Raw genomic sequence first — 26,231 nt, 5'->3', positions numbered from 1 at the left:
ATCTTTGAACTCAAAAAAGAAAATTAAATAAAAGTCTCGCATGTTCTTGAATTTTTCAATTTTTGTATGTAATAGATTCTTAACATATTTGAAAATGTTAAAAATTAAATGTTATATTAGACATCAAATTTAACTTCATATCTAATAAGTACACTTTTAAGATTAATGTATCTATTAACAACAAATTAATTAATAACAATAATAATAATAAGGTACAATTAGAGTTTTTTTTTTTTTTTTTGGTCTAAATTTTTAAACTTGTTTTTTTAATTTCTGAGATAGAGTAGATATGGAACATATTTAAGAGACTTATAAGAGTCCAAATAAAAAGTCTTGGGATATATTGGGCACAACTTTTGATGTCAAATGTGAAAACAATAAAACTAAATGTGATTTTGACTATAAATCTTGAATATTAAATGAAAAACAAAATTAAATGTTTGTAAAACGACATCATTTGAGGAGGCACATGAAAAGAGGTCGGAGATGAGGGGTCTCTTAGTCTGTTGGAAAGAGAAACTAGAAGACTTGTATAGACGCCCTAAAAATCCATGGAGGGAGATTGCTGGTCAAATTATTTATTATGTGTAGCATCGAGATACCGATGATGCTTCTTCAACCTGGTAGTAGACCAGACAAGTTTTTTTATAAGAATGATTCATGGACTTTATTCGTTCAAGAATTTCTTCGCAAAGGATTGCTCATCTACCTTAATCTAGAGATAATTTAAACCATTTTAAATACAAGATACTTTATTTTACAAACCTTGGTAGTTAATGACCTTGTCTGGATTTATTTTATACAGCCTATTTATGCAGTATTAAATTTACCATTTTTAGATTAAATCTCAATAACCATGCACTCTAAGATATAAAATATTAGAGAACATAAAATTCTATTTTAAAACCGACAAATAAGAAAAACAATTCATTCATCTTGACAGAGATCCTCAATCACTCAATGTCACACCATATTTAAGATGGAACAAACATTCATCCATTTTATCAGCTCAAACTAACCTACCAACTTATCAATGGATGTTATATAACATACATGCGCCAAAAACAGAAATAGTCGACATATTCTTGTTTCTGGTTATTAAAAACCAAGAAACGGAAATGGGAAACATTATCAAATGGGAGCTTAATAAAAGTCAATTGAAAACTGAAAAATACTAAGAGAGATTCTAGGATCGCATGCATGGGTAAACCTAACACAAACCGCATCTCAATTTCAGTTATCTGATTTATAAGCATCTCATTCCCAAAACTTGATCTTTTTTTTATTTCCGCATAATATAACGCTTCAGAAAAATCCACATCAAAACATCTGCAATAGGGCAGTGAGACAAGAGAACACAGGTAGGCTATGGAACTAAGTGAAATGAGTTCACATAACGAATCTAATAAAAATCACTGCAAATACTACCCAACAGTCTACCGTAATTGTTAGTCTTGCAGAGAAGGGATATCTAAAGTATTACATCATTTCTATCATTCGTGATTCAGAATAAAATGTGCATAATAAAAAGACTTCCCATGCAAGACAGCCCCAGCAATTAGAATACAATAAACTCAAATGGCAGCGTACACCACCACATTTAGAGCATACACCATTTGCCCTCACTCACATCAAAGCTAGTGCGCAGTGGCTTTCATCCATTTTTAGTTCGAATCAAAATCAAACCACAATGACATGTGAACCACCCTCACCAACTTGGGTAGCTGATATTCTATGCTGAAGATCTCTACATCTATGATGGCACTGCAACCAAAAAGAGCAAGATATTGGCTTTAACCAGTACGAATAACGTATAAACAGATGGAAGACCCTATTGCCCCCATGGTCTAATAATAGTTGGACACATTCTGTATCTAAAAGCACGTGGAGCTTTCAGAATTACAAGATGCCGCCAGATGATAAAATAGTCCTCCAAAATCCTAAAAACTTGGATATAGAACTAATGCAACTGAGTGGACAACAGACCGGACCAACAGAGAAAAGAATGCATTGACAGAAAATATAATCATCAACATGTTTCTGTAAACCAGCCGTTACTTTGAATTTTACCATTAAAAATCAACTGCAACTGACTGACAAATGACAACTACATAATAAAAAGATACCCAGGTTTGCCCATTAAAAAACCACATCTAAATGAGCAAAAAGTTAATCCAATTCATTTTGAACAGGGGAAAAAGTAAAATGAATGATGATAAATAGTATTAAACAAAGGAAATTTCACAGCTTCGAGAAACTGGGGTTCATAAAGGAAAATAATCTCATAAAAGGGGGAAAAAAAAAGAAACGTACTGTATGTGGATGTATCAATCTGCTCTGGAAGCTCCTTAATATCGACTTCAAACCTTTCTTGAACCTGGCAATAACCAAAAAAAAACTAAGAAAACACCCATATAACGGCCACACTAAATAACAAGCAGAAATTACATACATTATTGAGGACATCAGAATCAGCTGCAGATGATACGAAAGTAATAGCAAGCCCTTTGGTGCCAAATCTACCAGCTCTGCCAACCTGTAAGATATTCAAACTAATTATACAGCCGGGAAGCACAATTTATATATAATGAAAATCAAAGTAGGCATGATCCACTTTACCCTGTGCAGATAAGTATCAGCAGAATCTGGCATATCATAATTGATAACAATGTTCACACGTTCAATGTCAATTCCACGACCAACCAAATCTGTAGCCACAAGAATCCGCTTATGTCCTTCCTTAAAACCCTTGTATCGAGTCAACCTGGCACATCATCTTTCCATATTAGTCATTGATCTCATGAAAGATCAACCACTAAATAACAAATGAAATGGGCAATTTCACAGCTTCCTACCAAAGAACGTTAATAAAGTATAACAGTTTGCAGGGACTATAGTTCCACATCTAGAGAATTCAAATTTAAAGATAAATAAACAAGGATAAGAACATGAAGCAGCAATCAAATGTCAAACATAAACAACACCACTTCAGTAACTATACCATTGGTCCATAGCTATCCTCAAAAAATTGAAGATCAACATCTAAACATACCCATTAGTTGAACATTAATAAGGGAAAATCAATATACCAAGGCAGAAACGAATATGAAAATTTTGAAACTGAAGAAACAATGTCAGACCTACCTCTCTTCCTGAGACATGCCAGAGTGGATGCATATCGAGGGAAAATTACACTCCACCAACAACTTATCCAGCTCAGCTGCCCTATTAACACTTTTAACAAAAATAACCACTTGATTGAAGTCCAATGCATCAAGGAGGTCATTCAACTTTCGATTCTTCTCCATCTCGCTCAATTTGATGTAGTGCTGACATTCCAAAAACAACTTTTAAGGTAAGGGAAAAAGACAATATATTCACAGCTAATACAGTGTCAACAACCATGTACCTGGACAAGACCATGCAATGTCAGTTTTGCCTCGTCGTCTACATATATTTCCATTGGCTGAAAGGAATAAACGTCACGGTAAATCATAATACTTCCTCAAGATGAAGGAAATGAAAGAGCACGTTCATCCCATGAATCAACATTGTGGTCCAACTGTTCTGCCTCCCCTTGCAGATACACCAAGAAATGCCGCAGATGCAGACAATTACACTAATACACAAAAATCTGAAAGGAAACTTTCTTTCTTGTCCCCTAACTTGGACACTCCTGACCCCACAGTTGGAAGTTGAAACCAGAATCCAACAACCATAACCCAATAAAAAATAACAAGTGACACACAATGGAGAGTAGAAGAAAGAAGTGAGTTTCAATCACCAACTACTTCAGAACCACTAAACAGTATAACCAACTATGACTCCCTCCACTTCACTAGTTAATTCCTAAACAAGCTGTACGTGACAGCGGATAAAGATAGTACTAAAACAGACCCCCCTTCAATGACAAGAAAGTAGGAAACCCGACCGTATGAACCACAATTTGCAAAACTCTAGGAGAAAGTGCAATTTAAAGGGAAAAAAACTTCTAAATTCAAGGTTTACTAGCTGTGGGACATTACATCTTGCATAAACTTCTTGCAAACTGGGCGGATTTCTTTGCTGAGTGTTGCAGAAAACATCATAACTTGTTTGTCGTGAGGAGTCATCTTGAAAATCTCCTGTACATCCCTCCGCATATCTGCAGACCACATGTAGGGGCACAATAAGAAAATATGCTAATACCAAAATATACATGTATTTAAAAGTAGCCCATGAGAAATTAAAGGACCAGGATGAAGGGAAGAAAGTATGGAACTTGAAATAACTTATTATAAAGTTGAGAATCCAACAAAACTTTGAAGAGCAAACGATTGTTAAAAGAAAATATACCAAGTGACTCAAGCATCTTATCACACTCATCCAAGATAAAATGCCGGACGTTCTTCAGGGATAGGTCTTTATCTCTTGACAATGCCAGTATCCTTCCGGGTGTTCCAACAACAATATGAGGACATTCATTTTTCAGAAGATCTTTGTGAATTTTAATATTCACTCCACCATAGAAGACAGCAACCTTCAGATCCGGAAGATAAGTGCTGAACCTTTCGAACTCATGACAGATCTAAAAGGGTATAAGAAAAGTGTCAGGGCTAGATATACATATATTGCAAGGAATTAAATACTATATATGCTTCAAGAGCATCCAGATTTAAAAAGACATGCATCACATCTACGCACCTGGTATGCAAGCTCCCTAGTATGGCACAGAACTAGGGCAGAAACTTGACCAGCAACAGGGTCAATCTGCTGCAGTGTTGACAGAACAAAAACAGCAGTTTTACCCATACCAGATTTAGCTTGACAAATAACATCCATGCCGAGGATAGCTTGGGGAATACATTCATGTTGAACTGATGAAGAACCAAAGAAAAGGATCGAACCAAATGAACCGTTGGTAAGTAAATTATAACGTCTCCGATCCTTTTATGTGAAAGGTTTATCAAACCATATATATTGCTCCGAAATCAAGATTATGATATTAATTTATTACCTGCAAACCATTAAACAACTGATATAAACATCTAAGACGGGCCATTATGAAGAGCAAGTAATAATAAAGCATTGAGGACATATGAGCAATGAGAACATATAGAAATATCATAACCAAGAAAGACCAGCATTCCAAGTTGAAGTATTAGTGTGCGTCAATCTGTGCAAATTATATTGCTCATGAAACCTATGATTTTCTCTCTATTTGAAGCACAGTTATGGATTTATAGCATCATGTGTTCTCAAGGAAACATTAAATTAATGTTATGAACACATCAAAAACTGTGCATAGTAAGAACTGATAAACATGGTAGGTTTCCTTGATGAACTAAAAACCCCTTCGTAAAATATATGAAAGCAACACTCGATTAAATTAAAAACCCCTTAATGAACTAAAAACCCTTCGTAAAATATACCAAAGCAACACTCAATTAAATTAACTCTGTCCAATTTAAGGCATGATAAGTTGATAATTCCTATACAAAACCCCGGAACTCCAAAATGAAACCAGACTCCACAGACGTTTACTGCAGGTTAGTTTGCTACTGCATCTGTCTGTACAAACTTAACGATGTTTCTTTAAAATCCTACTAATAAAAAACTTAAGAGTAATTGTGCCAGTTTAATTTAAATGGTCACTTTGGTTTAAGATCCAACAATTGCGAATAAATATTAGAAATTTGCCTTCAGATGGGTGCTCAAATCCAGAGTCAACAATAGCACGGAGAAGCTCTGGCTTCAATAGGAAGTCTCTGAATCCCGAACTATGAATTCCAACATAACCCCTGAGAGCGAAGCCAATGAAAGAAGGTCAAAATCTAAATTTTGCAAGAAACATGTAGTATGAAGAAGAAATCATCTCATTTAAGTTCACTCCAAGCTCAAACAACTACTTGTTCCAACCTCCTTAACTCCAAACTAAACCAAATGGATAAAATTACTACCAAATCTCAAATTATTTCATAACAGGCGTCCAAGAAACCTTGGTGAAACATCGAACCATGAGTTACCCATAAACAAATCTATAAATAACAAAGCAAAAGATGGTGCAAAAGAAGACCACTCACTTCTTTCCAGCTTCACCGTTGACTTTAGCTCCAACGGAATCGGGGGCCTTCTCTTCCTCTTCTTCGTAGTCGAGGAGCTCTTCCTCGTATTCGTTGTCCCTTGTTTCTCCCATTTCTTCCTACACATAAAACCCAGAAAACAAATTGAATTTCGAGTTCACAGAAAGTAAATCCGACCCAGTATCAAAACTAGGGTTTAGAACAGAAAGGAAAAAGAAATTATGGGTTCTAACAGAGTGATTGAGATTACCTGCTAGCCTGCTAAGAACTGAACTTCAGAGTTAGGGAAGCGATTACAAAAAGTCTGCAAAGGAAAACTAAGTTAGCCGGAGAGAAATTGTTAAGACCTGGCTTTCGAAAGATCGTAGAGCGGAAGAGCGGAAGAGCGGAAGAGCGGAAGGGGATTATTAGGGTTCCGAAAAATAAAAAGCCCCATTATAAGGGCGGAATACTTATATGAATTACCCAAAGTACCCTTGCCGCCTACCTCTATTTACCATGTCTTTAACGATAACTTCGCCTTTTAATATGACAGCTAGTGGGCAAAAATTAATTATTTATTAGATAAATGTGATAGTCCCCACTGAACTATTATCATATTTTCATTTCATTATATATACTATCTTTGTTTTTCGTTTTTTTAGGTGATATTTTTTTAAATTACTAATTAGAGGTTATCATATTTTCATTTCATTATATATATATATATATATTATCTTTGTTTTCCGTTTTTTTAGGTGATATATATATTTTTTAATTACTAATTAGAGGATGGTGGTTGGATTTTCCACAATATATGAAATTTGAATCTCTAATATCTTTGGTGAGAGTTTTTAGTTTATATTAATTGAAATAATCTTGTTTTGACGTATTATTGTTTTTAAATATAAAAATTTGAAGTGTTGTATATTTTTGTGTGGTTCAAATAATTAATAAAGAATGCTTCGAACTAGGCAATATGGGCATTTTGTATGATTTTGTAAGCAACGATGTTGATGCGATTGACAAATATGACATGTCATTAAAATTAGAGTCCGTAGTTGTATACCACTTGTATACATTTTTTTTTTTATTAAAGATGAAAATAGTTTAAATATTTTTTTATAAAAATGTTGAATCGCTACTATCATGTGTGAATGAACAAAATGTTGTGGGACATGATTGTTCATAACCATGAACTATGCCCATGTATTTGATCCTATGAGGTATCATAAGACATTGAAAGTGGTTGAGAAAAACAAATATATCTATCTAATTAAAACATAGGTTAGAAAAATTAAGTTATACAAGATATCGATGAACCTTGGACAGACTTCAAACACACTCATGTTATTTGAAAAGTATTGTTCTTACTGGTGAACTTTAAAATTTGTTCCAGATAAATATTATTGAACTATGAAGTTAAAAAAATCGTATTACGACGAATGACAAATTTCGACGCATTGGTTTATGTGTCGAATTGTATATGTTGAACTATAAATTTCAACTAATCACATGTTGTCACGTCCTCGCAGCCAAGTCTATTGTGGAAATTATAGATTGAATCGAGTCGAATAATTGAAGTCCATTGGATCCAAAATCCAACATAATTAAAAAGGTCGTTGTGAAAGTTGGGCCAAATAAAAAGTTTGGGCCCAAACCCATAAAAGGTCAATAGAAAACCTCTATACATAGAGGCATCAAGTTCTCAATGCAAAAGCACCGAGGCACTAAACCCAAGATGAAGTTCGAAAGAATTGAAGACTGAAGAACTAAAGCTCTCAAGCTTTGAAGTGAAAATCGAAGCTCTCGATCTCTAAAGTTTTCAAAACCAAAACTATCGAGTTCGTAAAGCTTTAAAGTTCCAAATATCTTATCAATATAACTTATATCAAGATTTGAAGACCTGCAAAATATAACTCCTGTCAAGCTCTGATGATCTACAAAAAATATAACTCCTGTCAAGCTCTGATAATCTACAAAAAATATAACTCCAGACGTTGACATTTAAAATTCCAAAAATTGAAGCTTGTAATATGATTCTCATAAAGCCTCGAGTATTTGAACATTAAAAATTTGAAGATCTTAGAACCAATAGATTGAAGTAGCCCTTAATAATATAACTCTCATGAATCTTTGAAGATTGGGAAACTTTCAAACCCAAAAAGTCGAAGACCTATCCAACCCGATTAACAAGCTAGGGGTCAATCGAACCCGATTAACAAGCCAAAAGCCAATCATCCAATAAGATCAACAATCTCAATGATCAAATATTGCCTTTCGAGGTGGAGTATCAAATGGTCAAATATTAGAGATTTTACTCGCCATATTGAAATTAATACAAATTCAAATTCAACAAATCAAATTTCTATGAAAATCTCGTCGAACAATATATAATACAAAATTTGTCACTACCATGTACTTTTTCTCAAAATATATCATGAAAATTGTTTACGTCATTAAATTTTTGATGGTTAAGAAAACAAAGGAGAACATAGTAACTTTGACTCGTGAAAAGTAAGATTATATCCCTTTTGAACCAAAACTTCCAATTTCATCAAATTGGATTACAAACTAAAACAAATATCGCATTTTTTACCATCATTTTTGTTGATGATCCCAAGTTGGAAAAATAAAGAAACTCACTATGTTTATAAGAAAGATGAACAATATATTTTAAAGTCAATTGATTTTGAAACATAGCCCTATCTTATCTATTAAATTTGACTAATTCACCAACTAGTTCGAAGAAAAAAAGTGCAAAACATATCCAATAAACTCATTCATTCTAATAAAATTTGGAGTTTATACAAACATTTAATTACACTAGATAATTTATTTATAAATATAACAAAATGTTACCGTCTATCTTCATAGTGATAGAAAGTGTCATTCCGTTATATTTGAATATATTTTAAGTCGTTTTGCCATTTAAAACAACTATTGTGAGGCCGTTTAAAACAAGGAGTCAGTTACTATAGAATAAAAAAACGATGAATGTAAAATATTAAAGAACTAATTATCCTAATTTTAGGATAATCTTTGCCTAAAAAACATACTATATATATATTAAACAAAACAAATTCACATAGGTATATTCAAATATGTTAGCTGATTCGAAAAAAGAAGTATCTTGTACAATTTTACGTTTAATCGAAAGTAGAACAACTCAAAAAAAAAAAAAAAACAGGTACAGAGACAATAACCAAACCAAAAAGCACAAAGAAGAAACAAACAAAACCAATACGAAGAATAGAGACAATAGCGTAGATACGAAGACCAATACGAAGAAAAGAATTATGAAAGACTCGATTCCAGCTTCACTCTCAGTCAATATTCCACCACAAATTACTTCACTCCTAAACCTTACTCCAGAAGCTACCCAACTGTACTCCTCAGCTTATATATTTACAATCTTAATGCTCCCACTCTTCTGCAATCTGCAAGCCTTCTTGATTCTTGCCAATCCCAACTAGAGGAACCCATTTCGCAGGTTATTGCCTTTTAAGGTTAGTTCTTTCAGTTGATTCACAATGCCTCTTCATTTTCTCTTTAAGAAACTGGAGTTTTTTTTATATTGTCTGAAACTTTGTTTGAATGCCAATAAAGTGTGGTGGAAAGGATGGGTGAAACCGTTTGATGTTTATCCTATGATGGGTTGTTTGGTGGGCTAGGAATGTTTAGAAATAAGTTTGTTTCTGACAATCTCCCATCAGATTTCCTCTCGATCCAGTCCTCTTCGGTCTTCGTCTTCAACGCCCGAGTCCCCCCCCCCCCCCCCATCTTCTTCATATTCTTCGACTAAGCGACGCCCTACACCGTTCCCCCCCGCTGGTCAGTTTCGAAGCTCTCCGATTCTTTTTTTCACTCTCTTTTGAAACCTCCTTCAATTTTAACTTAAATTATCAAGTAAGTAGTTAGATAATATGGCATTTTCATCCTCAAGCCAAGGTCAATCATCAAATCCCTTCATAAACTCAAGCTCCTCCTTTAATTTTAATTTTTTCTAGTTACTTTGTTTTGATTTGTTGAATTATGAATGTTTTGTTGGATGAATGTAATATGTATTTGGTGGATTAAATCAAGCACCTTTATGTTATTAATTTGGTCTTCTATGCTTTGGTGGATTACATTAGTATCTTTATGTTAAGTTTATATATATAAAAAATATATAAAAAATGATGTTGACGTATTTCCATATCCTATTGTATCCATATTCGTATCTATGCTTTATAGTTAGTGTCACTATCTTCCAATAGGAGAATGTTGTACTTTTTGGCAGTTAATTTCTTGAAAATTGTAAATACGTGTTTAATTCTTGTTAAGATACCTTTTTGACGGTGTACTTTTAGTCTCAGCAAACCTCTTTCTCCTTCCTTATAGCCAACTCTTAGAGATGAATACTGAGAGAGTTATAATTAGGCTGGTTGTCCTGTGAGATTAGTTAGGCGGGTTATCCCGTGAGATTAGTTGAAGTGCATGTAAGCTAGCTTAGACACTCACAGATGCAAAAAAAAAAAAAAAAAAAGAGTTATCATATGTTGTAGAATTATGATATGTTTAAGCAGGCTGTCATAGGAGTGGAATGTATTTTTAGTGTTAAAATTATGATATGTTTAAGCAGGCTGTCATAGGAGTGGAATGTATTTTTAGTGTTAAATTCAATCTTGTTAAATGTAGTGCAGTGGACTCGACCATCATTTTTTGTGCTAACATGTTCCCAATAAACAATTCAATTTGAATTTCACTCATTCTGAAAAGGATCCATGACAAAGCTTTTACAAACTAAGGAGTTTCCCTACCGTGCAAACAAAGATCACAGTCCTTCCTGCCCCTATTAGCTTGTGAGAGGTGATCACAGGTAGCAATGCTTTACCATAATATTCTTTTAGTGCAGTTCAACTTTTCTTATATATGAAGTTGGTTTCTTTTTGTTATAATGTTGGTTAATTCTTGCCCACTTGTAGTATTATAAGTGTCACACATATATACTGACACATTCATTTTTGGTGGAATTTCTGGTACCTTGGAACTGGAAGAGTGGACTATGAGATCATGTGACTAGAGGGAACCCTTTTTTTTGTGTGTGTGGTGGTGGGGGGAGAATTCCTGAAATGTTTTATGATCATTCAGGGCCATTGAAGGTTTATTTTGATAGAGCATGAGACTATGAAAACTTATAAATTTCCTCATACATGAACATGTTGCTGTCGTGCATCTGAATTGATCCCTAGCGTACCAGTTCATATGTTCTATGGGAAATAGTTTTTCTCAGGAAACTTCTAGATTTATAGATGAAATAAAAAAACAGTGTATATAAAATTATTTTGGAAAACTCATCAAGCATTGTCGTGGTCAAAATTCAGAACCACTTCCAGAAAAACTATTTATGTTTTCTGCATGGAAGCTATTCTCTTGCTTTTAAGAGTTGGTAGATAAAAATTGACGTTTGACCCTATTTTAGCCTACATGTCCACTGGACCCATATATATATATGACTTTACAAGAATCAGATAAGTTCAAAAGAATACGAGAAATCAGTTATTGGGCATTTATTACTAACAACTTGAGGGTGAATTCTTCAACCCTCGATTTCCTGGATTGATGGAATGGTCTTATTTTTTCGATTCATTGGAACTGATAATCTATTATGTGGGTTTGCTTACTTTAGAATTGTTTTATGTATACTGTGCTCATCATCTTAAGATTTTGTTTATAAAAGAAAACCTCCCAACTAATTGTCAAGTATAACGAGAAATTGAAATTGCATTCTGTTTTTCTCAATCAGAGAAATAAATGGGATCGGAAGAAAGTGAAAAGATAGTGGTAACTCAAGTAAGCATTGGTGGATTTGACAGTGATGTTAAAGCAAGAGATCTTATGAGTTATCTCGAATCCGAGATTGGGCTTGTGGACAGATGTAGATTGAAAACTTCTTGGACTCCTCCAGAATCGTACCCAGATTTTGATATCAGTAATGTCGCTGATGTTTTAAAATCTGATGATTACAAGAAGGTGGTGCCTCATGCATTTGTGCATTTTGCCTCACCTGACTCTGCTGCTGGGGCTCTACATGCTGCAGGTCGTAGTGAGCTATTTTTGAACGATAAATTGTTGAAGGTGAGTTTGGGGCCTGAGAGTCCTTACCATATAAATCAGAGGCGGAGGACTAAGGTTCCCTTTAAGTTATCTGATGTGCAAGTTGATATAGGGAACTTAACTTGTCATGATGGATTTTCGGTTGCTTGGAGAGGGCCTTCCAGTGGAATGAATTTTCTAGTGGATCCCTTTGATGGAACCTGTAAATTTTGTTTCACGAAGGATACTGCATTCTCTTTTAAAGATAACAACAAGCATACAGTGTTGAAGTGTGATTACAAAGTGGAGTTCTTGGTGAGGGACATTAATCAGATCAAAAGATATACGGATATGTCATGTTATGTTATTCTCTTGCAACTTACTTCTTCACCCTGCATTTGGTATAGAACTGCAGATGACGATATTGCCAAATCAGTTCCGTATGATTTGTTGGATGATGACGATCCATGGATCCGGACAACTGATTTCACGACTAGTGGAGCTATTGGTCGTTGTAATACTTACAGAGTTTCAGTCCCACCCCGCTATGGTATCAAGCTGAATAATGCCATGAATTATTTAAAAGAACAAAGAGTGCACCAGGCCTCCCTCAACCGCCCTCCCAAGATCCTGAATGAACCAGATTATGGAGTGCAAATGACTGATCACTTCTTTTGCATCCATTATAAAGAAGACATGTCCTTTGAGATATTATTTTTAATAAATGCCGTAATGCACAAAGGGATAATCAACCAGCACCAAATGTCTGATAGATTCTTTGATTTGCTAAGAAACCAGCCAAATGAAGTTAATTTGGCTGCGTTAACTCATATTTATGCTTATAGACGTCCTGTACCGGATGCCTGTAAGAGGCTAAACCTTGTACAAGAATGGTTGTTGAAAAACCCAAGACTTTGGAAAAGATCTAAAGGGCAGGTAGATATCATTGAAATCAGGAGATTAGTAATAACTCCATCAAAAGCGTATTGCTTTCCACCTGAAGTCGAACTCTCCAATAGGGTTTTGAGAAGATTCAAGGATGTTGCTGATAGGTTCCTCAGGGTGACCTTCATGGATGAAGGCATGAAGAAAATCAATTCGCATGTTTATACCTATTATGTTGCCCCTATAGTAAAGGAAATTACTTCAAGCTCCTTTCCCCAGAAGACTAAAATATTTGGAAGGATGAAACATATTCTGAAACATGGGTTTTACTTGTGTGGTAGAAAATACTCCTTTTTGGCATACTCATCCAACCAACTGAGGGACCAATCAGCTTGGTTTTTTTCTGAATGCAAAAATGTAACAGTTGATAGTATTTTACGTTGGATGGGGAGATTTACCCATAAAAATGTTGCAAAGTGTGCTGCTAGAATTGGTCAGTGCTTTTCATCTACTTATGCAACAATTGAAGTTCCAAGAAACATGGTCAATCACGATCTTCCTGATGTCGAGAGGAACGGATATGTTTTCTCTGATGGGATAGGTACCATTACTCCCGATCTTGCGCAGGAAGTTGCAGACAAATTAAAACTGGATGGGACCCCACCCTGCGCTTACCAAATTAGATATGCAGGTTGCAAAGGTGTTGTTGCCACTTGGCCATCCAAGGGTGATGGGATCAGACTTGCTTTAAGGCCAAGCATGAATAAATTTCAATCGGATCATAGAATCTTGGAGATCTGTTCATGGACTAGATTTCAGCCAGGTTTTCTTAATAGGCAGATTATAACCCTACTTTCTACACTAAGTGTTCCCGATGAAATTTTCTGGAGTATGCAGGAGACCATGGTTTCGAAGCTGGACAGAATGATCACTGATACAGATGTCGCGTTTGATGTTCTCACTGCATCCTGTGCCGAACAAGGAAATGCAGCAGCAATTATGTTGAGTGCTGGTTTTGAACCTCGAACCGAACCTCATCTAAGGGGCATGCTAATGTGTATAAGAGCAGCGCAGCTCTGGGGCCTTAGGGAAAAAGCTAGGATCTTTGTTACTGAGGGGAGGTGGTGTATGGGGTGTTTCGACGAGAGTGGTGTGTTACAAGAAGGCCAATGCTTCATCCAAGTATCCACTCCATTGCTTGCGCAGTGTTTCTCCAAGCATGGGTCTCTCTTTGCTGAGATAAAGAACAATCTTACTGTGGTAAGAGGGACTGTAGTCATAGCCAAAAATCCGTGCCTTCATCCGGGTGATGTGAGAATTCTTGAAGCAGTTGATGCTCCCGAGTTGCATCATATGTACGATTGCCTCGTGTTTCCTCAAAATGGTGAACGACCCCATACAAATGAAGCTTCTGGAAGTGATTTGGATGGGGATCTCTACTTTATTACTTGGGATGAAAATCTCATTCCACCTAGTAAAAGAAGTTGGCCACCTATGGAGTATGCTCCAGCGGAAGTAAAGACTCTTACACGTCAAGTTACTCGATGGGTATTGTCCTCCAACTCAATCTTTTTTACCAATGGTTTGTTCTTCATATACTTTAATTCTTCCTGGACTCTAAACATAACCTCTTTACATGAACTTGAATGCCTACGCTGTTGGGTGGTTTTTTTTATTTTAAAAATAATAATAATAATATATTTTTTAATATTTAAATTTATTTATTTAGTATTCATTTTATTAATTATTTTTTTAGTTCGACTGTATGGAAAGAATGTAATTTTGCTGCGGTGAGTGACATATCTAGACAATTAAGCCAGCACGGCTAAATTTCTTCCAATATATTTTGTTATTATGGTTTTGATCTTGTCATTCTATAGGATATAATGGAGTTCTTCGCGAAGAATATGATCAACGAGAGTCTGGGGACAATATGCAATGCGCATGTTGTTCATGCTGACCGCAGCGAGTATGGAGCTTTGGATGAGAACTGCATTCAGTTATCTGAATTAGCTGCCACAGCAGTTGATTTTCCCAAAACAGGGAAGATTGTGACCATGCCTCCCCATTTGAAACCAAAACTATATCCAGATTTTATGGGGAAAGAAGATACTCAATCATACAAGTCCACCAAAATTCTGGGAAGAATGTACCGCCGAATTAGAGATGCATATGATGATGATATGATCACATCATGCGAGCTAAATTTTACTCCTGGGGATGTCCATTACGATGTAGATCTCGAAGTTGCAGGAGCAGAAGATTTCATTGCAGAAGCATGGAATCAAAAGTGCTCGTATGACGGTCAGCTGAGCGGTTTACTGGGACAATATAAAGTTAACAGGGAAGAAGAGATCGTCACTGGACATATTTGGTCCATGCCAAAGTACAGTAGTAGGAAGCAAGGAGAGCTGAAGGAGAAGCTTAAGCATTCTTATAGCACTCTTAAGAAAGAGTTCAGGCAAGTTTTTGAGAATATTGGTCCAGAGATTGAGCAACTCACTGATGATGAACGGAATGCATTGTATGAAAGAAAGGCATCGGCCTGGTATCAGGTGGCATACCATCCAACTTGGTTGAAGAAATCAATGGAGCTGCGAGAACCAGACGTTCTTGAGACTGTCCCGATGTTAAGCTTTCCTTGGATTGCTGCTGATTATCTTGCACGGATCAAGATCAAATGCCAACGGACAAAAAGTTTTGACCCAACAAAGCCGATTAACTCTTTGGCGAGTTATCTTTCCAATCGAATGTGAACATCGTGAAGGGCTCTCGCGCTTTTGTAGCTGATTCAGATAATTTGGCTGCAAGACCACTCTGCCAATATAGAACACAGTTGTTATGTAAACTTGTTGTAGCGTATAATGTCGCAGTAGCACCATTGAGTGAGAATGGACGCTTCAAAATATCTTATAAGTTGTATCTGTACTATAAATTTGGAAGTTTTGTTACTTGAAACAATATTGCCATTGATGTTTCTGAAATCTCAAAATGTGTGTAAAAAGAAAAGGTGTAAGCTATATATATATATATATATTCTGAATCTTCTCCGACTATATGAGTGGCTGGAGTGAGTTACACAAAGATAGGTGCTCCCATGATGATGCACTGAAATATTACTCTTTATCTACAAGCTACAAATAGAGTATTTTATATAGGAGTATGACAAACCATTCTACCGCATGAATGTGTGTCAAGAAGCAAATGTTTATTAGATTTTGAAATAAGTGAGGCAGTGGTCTAGAATAGATGTTCATATTTCAATTTTCTTTCTTGCCATCTCCACACCATTAAAGGTCACAATTTTCATCTAACATCCTAACAAATTTCATTATAATTTTGAAGTTTGTAACAAACGTCAAAGTGTTCTTTTTCTTCCTCTAATATATATAATTTAGACAAAATTGTAATTTGAATCTGACAACAAAAGTTTTCTGTTAAGAAAAGGAAAAAAAAGAGATATTTGAAACTTGCAGAAATGGAGGGAAATAGACTTGGAGTAGCAATGGCGGCAAAAGCTATGCAAGGAAGAAGAAAAACTCCAAAACAGGTAATCTTCTCATCTGGGTTTCCCCCATCTTCACATTCTTCTAAGAATACCATTGCCGCGAACAAAAATTTATTCCATCAAGACTCATCTCTTTCTTCAAACAAAAATTTATAAAGATACTCTTCTTCCATCTAGATGTGTATAAGAGACAGATATATATATATATATATATATATATGAATTTACGTTGTTCCCGATGGAGGAATATCTGAGTTTTCCTGTTTGTTCGACGCATTTTCGGGGAAAAGCAAGGATCCTTTTCTCTTTCAACTCTGTTGCAAGATACAAATGCCGCGCTTGCTTCATGGGACGCTTCATGCTGATATATATAGAATCGACAGACTTCAAACTGGATTTCCTATTTTCTGTGGGAAGGTGTGGTTTTCAAACTTAATCTATCAACAAGTTCAATTGTTTTAGATGATATGAGTATTCTCGTTTGGTAATGAAATTCAATTTTGTAGAATAGAATCAGACTTAAGAAATAGGATACTCAATTGATAATGAAATTGTTTTAGATGATATGAGTATTCTCGTTTAGTAAGAAACACCTTCGTAATGTTTTGGAAGAGAAGAGAGTTTTGAGTGAATAGAAAGACTTGGATTGTAAGAAACAAAATCAATTTAATTTCTCAGTTTCTGGTTTCAAAATGAATTGAATTCCTTTTCAATTCTACTGCAAATAGAAGAGTTTGAACCTATATATCAAAAGAGTGATGGCTTCATAGTGTGCTCTAAGTTTGTCATATTGAGTTTGTAGAACTTATTACGAAGACATCCCTTAACGATGTGATTTTGTCGTAAAATTTAGTTTAAAGGATTTGATAAGACTTCTTTTATCTGCATTTTTGTGCATCAAAGTCCATCAATAATCTTAATTCTAACTGAGGTGAATTTGTCATTGCAGGACAAAAGGGTAAGTGTCTTTCATTGTGCGATTACTTGGAAAAGTCCGGTTTTTCATATTTTTCCATCAATGCTCAAGTTAATTTTAGTTTCATTTACCATATTTTCCCTCATGGATATCCAAGAATTCTGTTTGTTCTCATTCTCCTAACACTTGAATTTTATCTTATGAGCACGACGGACAATTGGTTAATTGATCGACTTAGCATTGGTCTGTGTAGTTTTTATCTCTAAATGAGTGGTTTGATATACTATGAAAGGTTAATAACTAGATCCATAAATTACCTCTTTCCCAGTTATGCCCTATTAGGATACCTCCTAACAAGGAATAAACTCAAGAACACACCAAATTGAAGAACACAAAAATATAGAAATATTTGTAAATATGCTATATTTCCTTCCATATATTTAAAGAAAGATAACATTCTCTTTAAATATATGAAAATATGTTATCATAAAGAAAGATAACAGTAAATTCTAGCGGGCTGAGAAATCCTCTTCGAAAAGCCTATGCTCATCCCAGATTTTGCACATCCTCTTTCTCTCAACCTACTCCCTATAACTAAAAGCCCTAATCAACTTACCATCTAATTACTAATATGCCCCTTCTAATAACCATACTAATATTCTCCTAATATTCCTATTATTTCTCTAACTAGGGGCCTCACATGGCCCTGCTATGGCACAAAACTAGAATTGTTTTGAGTGCAAAAAGGGAAAAAAAAATGCTGTCCCGATATGGCATAGGAGTCAGGTTTCATCACGTACTCAGGTTCCATTCATGATATTTGAAGTTTTGTATTTGTTCATTGTAACAATTTGTTAATGCATTCATCAGGTGTAACTTCCATGATATGATTTCTTTAGCCTGTGGGTTCCTTGAGTTTCTTATTTAGATAAACTTTGAATCCAGAAAAACTATCCTTTCTGGATGAGCGTTCAGAAATTGGAACTAAAACTCTTATGTTCAAAAACCACATGTATGAAATAAACTGGCGAATTTTGAGACGAATAACCAATAATCAAAGCATCTTTACTGGCCTTCATTGCTGCAAACTTCCTATGCAAGCTAGTTATTCTTTTAGGACCTCCTCATAATTGGAACTTAATATCCTCTCTTGATAACTTTTACTTACCCTCGCATGTTCATCTTCTTCTCATGTAAAAAGTCGACCAAAAAGTTTCTTGCCGGAGTGAAGAGACGCATCCTTTGCCGTCCCGAGGTATGTAAATTTTTGGTGGATGTAGCATTATCTAATGTCCTATCCTTAAACGGGGGTCTAATTTTTTGTTTGTTATTTCTTTTGTATATTCACTCAATATGGAGATTGTTGGATCTCAAATGTATGCAACAGTCGATCTTGATAAGGCCAGAGTTGGCAGGACGAGAATAGTGGATCAGCCATACAGTCCTCAGTGGAACGATCATTTTCGTATATATTGTGCTCATACAGTGTCACACATTATATTCACAGTTAAAGATGGAGATGTAATTGGTGCAACATTAATTGGAAGAGCTTATGTGCCTGTTGAGGATATCATTAAGGGATTTGTATATGAGAAATGGGTTGAAATATTAGATGAAGACGGTAAGCCTTTGTATGGTCGTTCTAGAATCCATGTAAAGTTGCAATTTTCAAGTGTTAATGAAGACAGGAACTGGTCCCGAGGAATCCCAGATCCAAAGTTCAGTGGGATACCTTTCACATTCTTCAACCAAAGATGGGGTTGCAAAGTTTCTCTTTACCAGGATGCTCATGTTTTAAACAACTTCCTCCCTCGAGTTGGTTTGTCAGGAGGGAATTTTCATGAAGTACACAGGTGTTGGGAGGACATTTTTGATGCAATTAGCAATGCAAGACACTTGATTTACATAACTGGTTGGTCTGTGCATACCGGAATAACTTTGATAAGAGACCGGGAAAGAAGACAGACAGGAGAGGATATTACTCTGGGACAACTGCTAAAGAAGAAGGCCGAAGAAGGTGTGACTGTTTTGCTTCTTGTTTGGGATGACAGAACTTCCGTTGAAGAGTTCAAAAGAGATGGTTTGATGGCAACCCATGATCAAGAAACTGCAGAATACTTCAGGAACTCGAAGGTACATTGCGCTCTGTGTCCACGGAATCCTGATGTTGGTAGAAGTATAATTCAGGGTTTTGAGACGGCTACCATGTTTACTCATCACCAAAAGACAGTTGTGCTTGATAGTGAAATAGCTGGTGGAGGAACAGAGAAAAGAAGGATCATAAGTTTTGTTGGTGGCATTGATCTGTGTGATGGGAGATATGATACACCAAAGCACCCTTTGTTTTCAACTCTAGATTCAATCCACTATAGCGATTTTCACCAGCCTAGCATTTCAGGCTCTTCAATTAGGAAAGGTGGTCCTCGGGAACCATGGCATGACATCCATTGCCGCCTAGAAGGGCCTGTTGCTTGGGATATTCTGTACAATTTTGAACAAAGATGGCGAAAGCAAGTTGGAAACAACTTGTTAATTCCAATGCAAAAGCTTGAAGAAACCATTACCCGCCCAGTAATGGTTCTACCAGCAGACGACCCCGACTCCTGGAATGTTCAAATATTTCGGTCTATTGATGGTGGTGCTGTAGATGGCTTTCCAGATACACCTGAAGATGCATCCAGAGTAGGCCTTGTAAGTGGGAAGGATAATGTTATAGATAGGAGTATTCAAGATGCTTATATTAATGCTATTCGCAGAGCGAAAAATTTCATATATATTGAGAATCAATATTTCCTTGGAAGCTCTTATGGTTGGAAATCAAATGGTATAAGGGTAGAAGAAATCAATGCTTTGCATCTTATTCCAAAGGAGATCTCGTTGAAGATTGTGAGCAAGATTGAAGCTGGAGAGAGATTTACAGCATATATTGTCATTCCAATGTGGCCAGAAGGCATTCCTGAGAGTGCTTCAGTTCAAGCAATATTAGATTGGCAAAGGAGAACCTTAGACATGATGTACACAGATATAGCTCAAGCCCTTCGGAAGAAGGGTCTCGATGCAAATCCTAGAGATTACTTGACATTCTTCTGCCTTGGCAATCGAGAGAAGACGAGAAGTGGAGAATATGTACCACCAGAGAAACCAGAGCCCAATTCAGATTATGCTCGGGCTCAAGAGCACCGACGTTTTATGATCTATGTTCATTCAAAAATGATGATAGGTAAGACTTAAGAGATTGCCTTCTCTGCATCATAAGTCATTGAATTGACTTCCTACATAAAATATGATAGAAAAACCTGGGTTGCGTTGCATTTACACCTTCCAGTTACCAAGCATTCTGATTTTGATATTTCAATAAAGTTATGTGATTATTTCTCTGTTTCATTGTGTTCTCTGAATTTTAGTTGACGATGAATACATAATTATTGGGTCTGCCAACATCAACCAGAGGTCAATGGACGGAGGAAGAGACTCCGAGATTGCAATGGGGGCTTTTCAACCTCATTATTTGGCATCTGGTGAGCCTGCAAGAGGTCAAATCTATGGCTTCAGAGTGGCTCTATGGTACGAGCATCTTGGTCTGTTTGACAAAGCCTTCCATAACCCAGAGAGTGAAGAATGCATCCAATTCGTAAACAAGCTCGCTCTAGAGAACTGGCAATTTTACTCAGACGATACCTTTGATGGCGATCTTCCTGGCCATCTGCTTTCCTATCCCATCCAAGTAGGCTCAAACGGATCGGTTTCGGCGCTGCCAAAGTTTGAATTTTTCCCTGACACGAAGGCTCGTGTTCTTGGGCAACTAGCCGAGTATCTACCTCCAATCCTTACCACTTGACGACATGTCGTGTGAGGAGGATTATTTGCGTGATTTGATCATCTCCTCGTACCTAGGATTGGTTGGTCAAAAGATGTAAATATGTTGTGTCGGTAAAGATTTGATCTTTAGATGACTTGATTGATGTTGAATTGTTTCATTATTCTCAGAACAAAAAGGGAAAGTTAGAAATTGGAACAATACAGAAGACTAGAAGAGAAAAGAATAGTTTTTATAGACTTAAAATATTGGAATATATTCTCAAATTTGACCTGGGCTTTACTCCTTTACTTTACCCTGTCTTTTGCTTTTTCTCTCTTACCATTGCAGCAGAACATACGAGATTAAAAAATGGAGGATGAATTGACTCTGTTTTCCACTTGGTAAGGTACCATCATTATTCAATGGTTTATTTATTTCGACCCTTCTAAAATCTGCCCGATATTCGACTCTGGACCGTCTGGACATTATTCGAAGGCTTCTCTCTTTCGCGGTCGGGGGAGTTTTACATGTTTTTCAACGTCGTAAGCCATAGCAATTAGCTATTGGGTTTTCAACGTTGCTTTTCCTTTATTGCTTACTGGTTTTTCTTCGTATGATTCACTTTGCAGGAACTTCAGGCCTCTCCCCACCAGGATTTAGTGCTCTTCTTCGGATAATTTTGCTTGGAAACGCGTAAATGCATTATCCAGGGAACATTTGGCTTGTGCTCTAACAGATTACAACACGACTGAGGTGAGTTTCTCGTGTGTTTGCTTGTCTCTTCCTTTCTTAATGATCATTTATAAAAATCGTTTTTGGTCAGTGACAAATTCAAGAGACGACAAGCGATCACTCGGAGTAGCAACGATGGACAAGCATTAATTTTCAATCTTCTCTTCTCTGTCTTTCTGGTGATGGTGTTTTTTCCCTTCCTTTTCTGGTTCTGGGTCTTGTAGATCACATTAAAAGGAGGATTTATTGGTCATTTTATGGTTCTTCCCTTAGCTTGCAGGGTAAACAATAGAAATAGAAGCATTAGCTTTTCATGTGTAGTTTAAGAGTATTTTACTTTGGATTGGAATCTTTAATATTTCTTTTTGCTTCTTCATCAAGCAAGCTTGAGAGTTAGTGAACAGGAACTTGTTCAGGCTTTTTACCCTTCATTCCTTTCTTCAAGTTCTAGGAAGTTGTTTACGCAGGGGAAACTATGTATTCTAGGTGTTGTCTCCTCGGCCGCTTAGAGGGTTGCTCTAGCAAGAAACCATGTTGTTCATTCTTACAGTTTTCTGGAGAATATCTGCGCGCACTTATTCTTTTGATGGTGGATAATATCAAGCTTCTTTTCCATGTAAGGATCCTAGTTTAAAGCTCGAATGAGATATGAATCAGATAGAGAAAATTTATGAATAGTTAAGTTGGTCCTAAAGGGAATTCATTCCTTCTGATATTGGTACCAAGTCTTTGTATTCTGATTACTCTCTTTCCATATACATATATATATATACTCGTAAGTTTCTTAGGGACTTGGCTTCTTTTTCTTCTTCTTCTTCTTTTACACTTTTTTGGAGGATTAGGTGACCATCTTGAAAGAAGGCCAGGGAGATTAGAAAAGACTCACCAATTGGGTAACAACAAAAAGAAACCTTATGGAATTCTTTTTAGAGGAAAGGGAAAGTCCAGCCAACTAATCCAGTAGATGAATGCAATTCCACTTTTTTCCTCATGAACCATCTTGCTTGTGTCTTTTTTAATCTGCCAGTGCCAGCATGCCACCTAGATGGAGCTACAACGACGAAACTGATTGTTTGGATTTTTTTTGATAATGATATTGTTTTTGGTTTTCTGTTTTTAAAGATTAAGCGTATGGAAGCTACTCATTCTATGCATTCTTTGTTCTGACTCTTTTTTTTTTTTCTCTTCTTTCTAAAAACTACTTTGTCAACTTAATAAAAAATTGGTAAGATTTACAAAATGCTTTTTAGAGTAAACTAGAAATACAAAAAAATTTAGTAAACACGATTGACTTTACAGAAAAAAGAAAATTTTAAGTGGGCCTTAGCATTTGAAAGTCAGATTTCTGCCCACAATTATACTTGTGGATCGATGTAATACTCTAGTATCGATCCAAACTAAAGTAATTAGTGTACTGAGGCTGCAGTTTTAGTGGTTCCAGAATTTCTTTCAAGTATTTTATTAAATTATCCAGTTAGCTTATATAAAAAGAAGCATAGCTATAGAAATCCTTAGAGAGATTGGAATCTTTTACTTTGTGATTTAAACATGGCTTGTAACAGAGAAGAAGCTGCCATGGATGCTGCACTGCATCTGCACTAAGTAATGCAATGGATGGGCCGTCTAAAGGTCTGAGAGTTAAAGACCAAGAAGCAAAGAAACAATGCTTACCAGAAAATATCCCGAGCTCTAGCACATGTGAAATGGACAACAGTACAGTTTGGTCCCAGAGAAGCATGGCATCAGCTCACTCACATGATTCTCACAGCAATATTGGGAGCAGTACAGACTTTGTAAATTCTGGTAACTGCAAGCCTGTCTTCAATCTGTCTGATGTTTTCCTGTGATCTGTTTATTGGAAAGCTCAATTGTTCCATTGGATTTTCTTTCATTCTTTTCTTTTGGTTTGTGACTGTTGATAGAGTTAATTTTAGTTGGGTTAGTGTTTGATGGGCAATCATTTAATCTTGGCTCCTTCAGTGGCAATTCTAACGTATCTTTTTTCGTTGGGTTTCTATGTCGTCATTAAATAAGGATGTGTGTCTGTCATTCTTCCTGGTTCTATGATCATATTGGTATAGTTAGTGATGATTTTAACATGATATTAGAGTAAGAGCTCTCGTGTTCAAACCCTTTAATATCATTCGTTCTCCGTTAATATCGATTTCTACTTGTCGAGCCTTCTAACAAGTTTCTAAGCCTACAAGTGAGAGAGTGTTAAAGTATTTGATTTACTTAAATTTATTGTAATCTATCAACTTAAGCTTTTGGATTGATTAGCGCTTACACTTAATTATTCTAATTCATTAATATCTTTTGCTTCCACTCTCTGATTCCAAATTTAATGATTTTATCCTCCTCTGCATCACACGTGCATTATGATTCTGATTGTTGTGCCTCAACTGCTCTGTTGTTCAGGACTACTTCTTTGGAATGAAACCAGGAAGCAATGGGTTGGAAATAAAATGTCCGAGAGGCAAAAGCAAGTTCAAGAACCCAAAATAAGGTGAATGAATAACGTTTAAGATAATATTATTTTCTCTTTTGAAGAACATACAAACAAACAAACATTTGTTCGTTTTTAACTGATTCATATTGTAATGGAATGCAAGAACGGTTCTCTTCAACCAGATAAATCCCTTAGCTCTATTCGACGACCTGGAAATCAAACCGTTGGACTTAAAATCTTATTATTGGATCTTGCTCATGAAACAACAATAACAAAACTTTAGATCTTTTTTTTCATACATCTAGCTGTCTTTGTTACTTTCACGGAAACACTACTAATTTGTATGCCTTCTGCAGCTGGGATGCTACTTATGACAGCTTATTAATAACAAACAAGCCGTTCCCCGAGCCTGTACCTCTTACTGTAAGTAGTTGTCAGCAGCTTTCACTTTTATCTACTGTATTATTCTTGTCCAACCCGACAATGGCTGTTCATTTTGCATATGAAATTGCAGGAGATGATAGATTTTCTTGTTGATGTCTGGGAGCAGGATGGTCTATATGACTGAGCCTGCAGTTCAAGGGAGTCTTCATATTGTTTAAACTTATGCAGCTCGAATTTTTTTCGCTGCTGAATTTATATCTTCGATTACGGGAAATCGTTCAATGCTTATAGTATACAAATACTAGTGTTTATATGTTGAATTCAAGCTACCCATTTTGGATATTTTTCAAGAATGGGATCATTTTGAAAATATAGGCTTTTATGTTGAACTTCTGCTAGCTTTGAGCAGTTTGGGGTTCGCATCTTTACTGGCTTTGGCGTAATGAACACAGTTTGGGCTCTAAGAATTCTTAAGCCCATAAAGATAAGTTGTGGCCACGATCGTATTAAAGATTCCCAGGGTATAAAGTGTAATAAATACCATTTTAATGCTACAACTGCGTAATTGGTGGGGCATTTTTTGTTTAGTTATTATTATTATTTTAAATATTTTGCTTAATAATTTAATTGATGTGCCATTATGACCCCAAGTTCGTGATTAAGGGTGTCAATTTAATACTCCATCCAAATATTAGAATTTTGAATTTTCACTTTCATCAGTTTGGTTGAATTAAAAACAAAAATATATTTCTTAGATTTGAATTTTTTTTACATGGATTTTTTTTTATTATAATGTATAGGTGTGGATAATTGGACACATTAATCATTTTGCTCATATTACTATAATTAAAATATAACATTGTTAAGGAGCACTAACCACAACTAAGATTCTCATTAAGAGTGGAGGACACCCAATTAGGATAATTAGAATTCTATCTGACCTCCCTACAAATATTCTCGAAGGGAGGAGACCTGTGATGAATACCTAAAACAATGACACGGTTTTTTATAATTGTCCACATTAATCATTTTGAACGTATTATTTATAGAAACGTATGTTTGTTTGTTTTTTTTTTTCTTTTTTCATGTTACTTAATTAGTAGGGTCAATTTTAGTTTTAAAGTTTACTTCACCCTAAAGTTTGAAAAATTAGTAGAAGAAAAGTTAATTACAAATTGTTTTGATGATTGATTCAACATAGTATTTTTGGGTATTTCTCAGTCATTCATTTGAATTCAATATGCTCTAAAATGAAAGTATTTAAGAACTTTTTCTCAGAATTCTCAATGTTACTTTCAGACATGAGATTTTGGAAATGAAAAACATAGTTTTGACCGTACAAAAAATGGTCAAACATAACCTTAAAAAACTCAACATGGAACCATCTAAATACAGTAATAATTATAAGGAAAAAAAAAAGCATCGAGAAAGAAATCATA

At 35.6% G+C, this 26,231-nt stretch overlaps 4 protein-coding genes across 16 annotated transcripts; 3 read left to right on the top strand and 1 right to left on the bottom strand.

Annotated features, from left to right (window-relative positions):
- Positions 1–1,260: 1,260 nt before the first annotated feature.
- Positions 1,261–6,467, bottom strand: LOC120075711 (DEAD-box ATP-dependent RNA helicase 15). Of its 2 annotated transcripts, none has more exons than XM_039029333.1 (12): positions 6,313–6,467; positions 6,063–6,181; positions 5,680–5,780; positions 4,684–4,856; positions 4,336–4,567; positions 4,026–4,144; positions 3,410–3,466; positions 3,145–3,329; positions 2,620–2,764; positions 2,453–2,536; positions 2,314–2,377; positions 1,261–1,764 (listed from the first exon to the last, which is right to left on the bottom strand). In XM_039029333.1, the coding sequence occupies exons 2-12, from the start codon at positions 6,173–6,175 to the stop codon at positions 1,754–1,756; spliced, it is 1,284 nt and encodes a 427-aa protein (XP_038885261.1). In that variant the 5' UTR covers positions 6,176–6,181; positions 6,313–6,467; the 3' UTR covers positions 1,261–1,753. The 2 variants fall into 2 exon arrangements, with proteins under 2 accessions (XP_038885261.1, XP_038885262.1); XM_039029334.1 differs by having other exon boundaries at positions 6,063–6,177.
- Positions 6,468–9,349: 2,882 nt separating this feature from the next.
- On the top strand, positions 9,350–16,040 carry LOC120075756 (RNA-dependent RNA polymerase 6). 7 transcript variants are annotated; one of them, XM_039029406.1, is made up of 4 exons: positions 9,352–9,550; positions 10,803–10,902; positions 11,830–14,552; positions 14,885–16,040. In XM_039029406.1, the coding sequence occupies exons 3-4, from the start codon at positions 11,838–11,840 to the stop codon at positions 15,758–15,760; spliced, it is 3,591 nt and encodes a 1,196-aa protein (XP_038885334.1). In that variant the 5' UTR covers positions 9,352–9,550; positions 10,803–10,902; positions 11,830–11,837; the 3' UTR covers positions 15,761–16,040. The 7 variants fall into 7 exon arrangements, with proteins under 7 accessions (XP_038885339.1, XP_038885334.1, XP_038885337.1 ...); XM_039029409.1 differs by having other exon boundaries at positions 10,727–10,902; XM_039029408.1 differs by having other exon boundaries at positions 10,722–10,902.
- Positions 16,041–16,761: 721 nt separating this feature from the next.
- On the top strand, positions 16,762–21,518 carry LOC120075758 (phospholipase D alpha 1-like). 2 transcript variants are annotated; one of them, XM_039029412.1, is made up of 5 exons: positions 16,762–16,929; positions 17,462–17,470; positions 18,630–18,683; positions 18,788–20,648; positions 20,833–21,518. In XM_039029412.1, exons 1-5 carry the CDS (start codon positions 16,843–16,845, stop codon positions 21,264–21,266), a joined length of 2,445 nt encoding a protein of 814 aa, XP_038885340.1. In that variant the 5' UTR covers positions 16,762–16,842; the 3' UTR covers positions 21,267–21,518. The 2 variants fall into 2 exon arrangements, with proteins under 2 accessions (XP_038885340.1, XP_038885341.1); XM_039029413.1 differs by lacking the exon at positions 17,462–17,470.
- A 109-nt stretch (positions 21,519–21,627) lies between these two features.
- LOC120075759 lies at positions 21,628–25,368 on the top strand. 5 transcript variants are annotated; one of them, XM_039029417.1, is made up of 7 exons: positions 21,628–21,769; positions 21,857–21,980; positions 22,051–22,138; positions 23,522–23,762; positions 24,378–24,465; positions 24,765–24,831; positions 24,923–25,368. In XM_039029417.1, exons 4-7 carry the CDS (start codon positions 23,570–23,572, stop codon positions 24,974–24,976), a joined length of 402 nt encoding a protein of 133 aa, XP_038885345.1. In that variant the 5' UTR covers positions 21,628–21,769; positions 21,857–21,980; positions 22,051–22,138; positions 23,522–23,569; the 3' UTR covers positions 24,977–25,368. The 5 variants fall into 5 exon arrangements, with proteins under 5 accessions (XP_038885345.1, XP_038885342.1, XP_038885344.1 ...); XM_039029414.1 differs by having other exon boundaries at positions 22,051–22,575; XM_039029415.1 differs by having other exon boundaries at positions 21,661–21,766; positions 22,051–22,575.
- The last annotated feature ends 863 nt before the right edge of the window (positions 25,369–26,231 follow it).

Source organism: Benincasa hispida, chromosome 4, assembly GCF_009727055.1.
Source record: "Benincasa hispida cultivar B227 chromosome 4, ASM972705v1, whole genome shotgun sequence".
Taxonomy (NCBI): Eukaryota; Viridiplantae; Streptophyta; class Magnoliopsida; order Cucurbitales; family Cucurbitaceae; genus Benincasa; species Benincasa hispida.
This window is presented reverse-complemented; position numbering and strand designations above follow the sequence as displayed.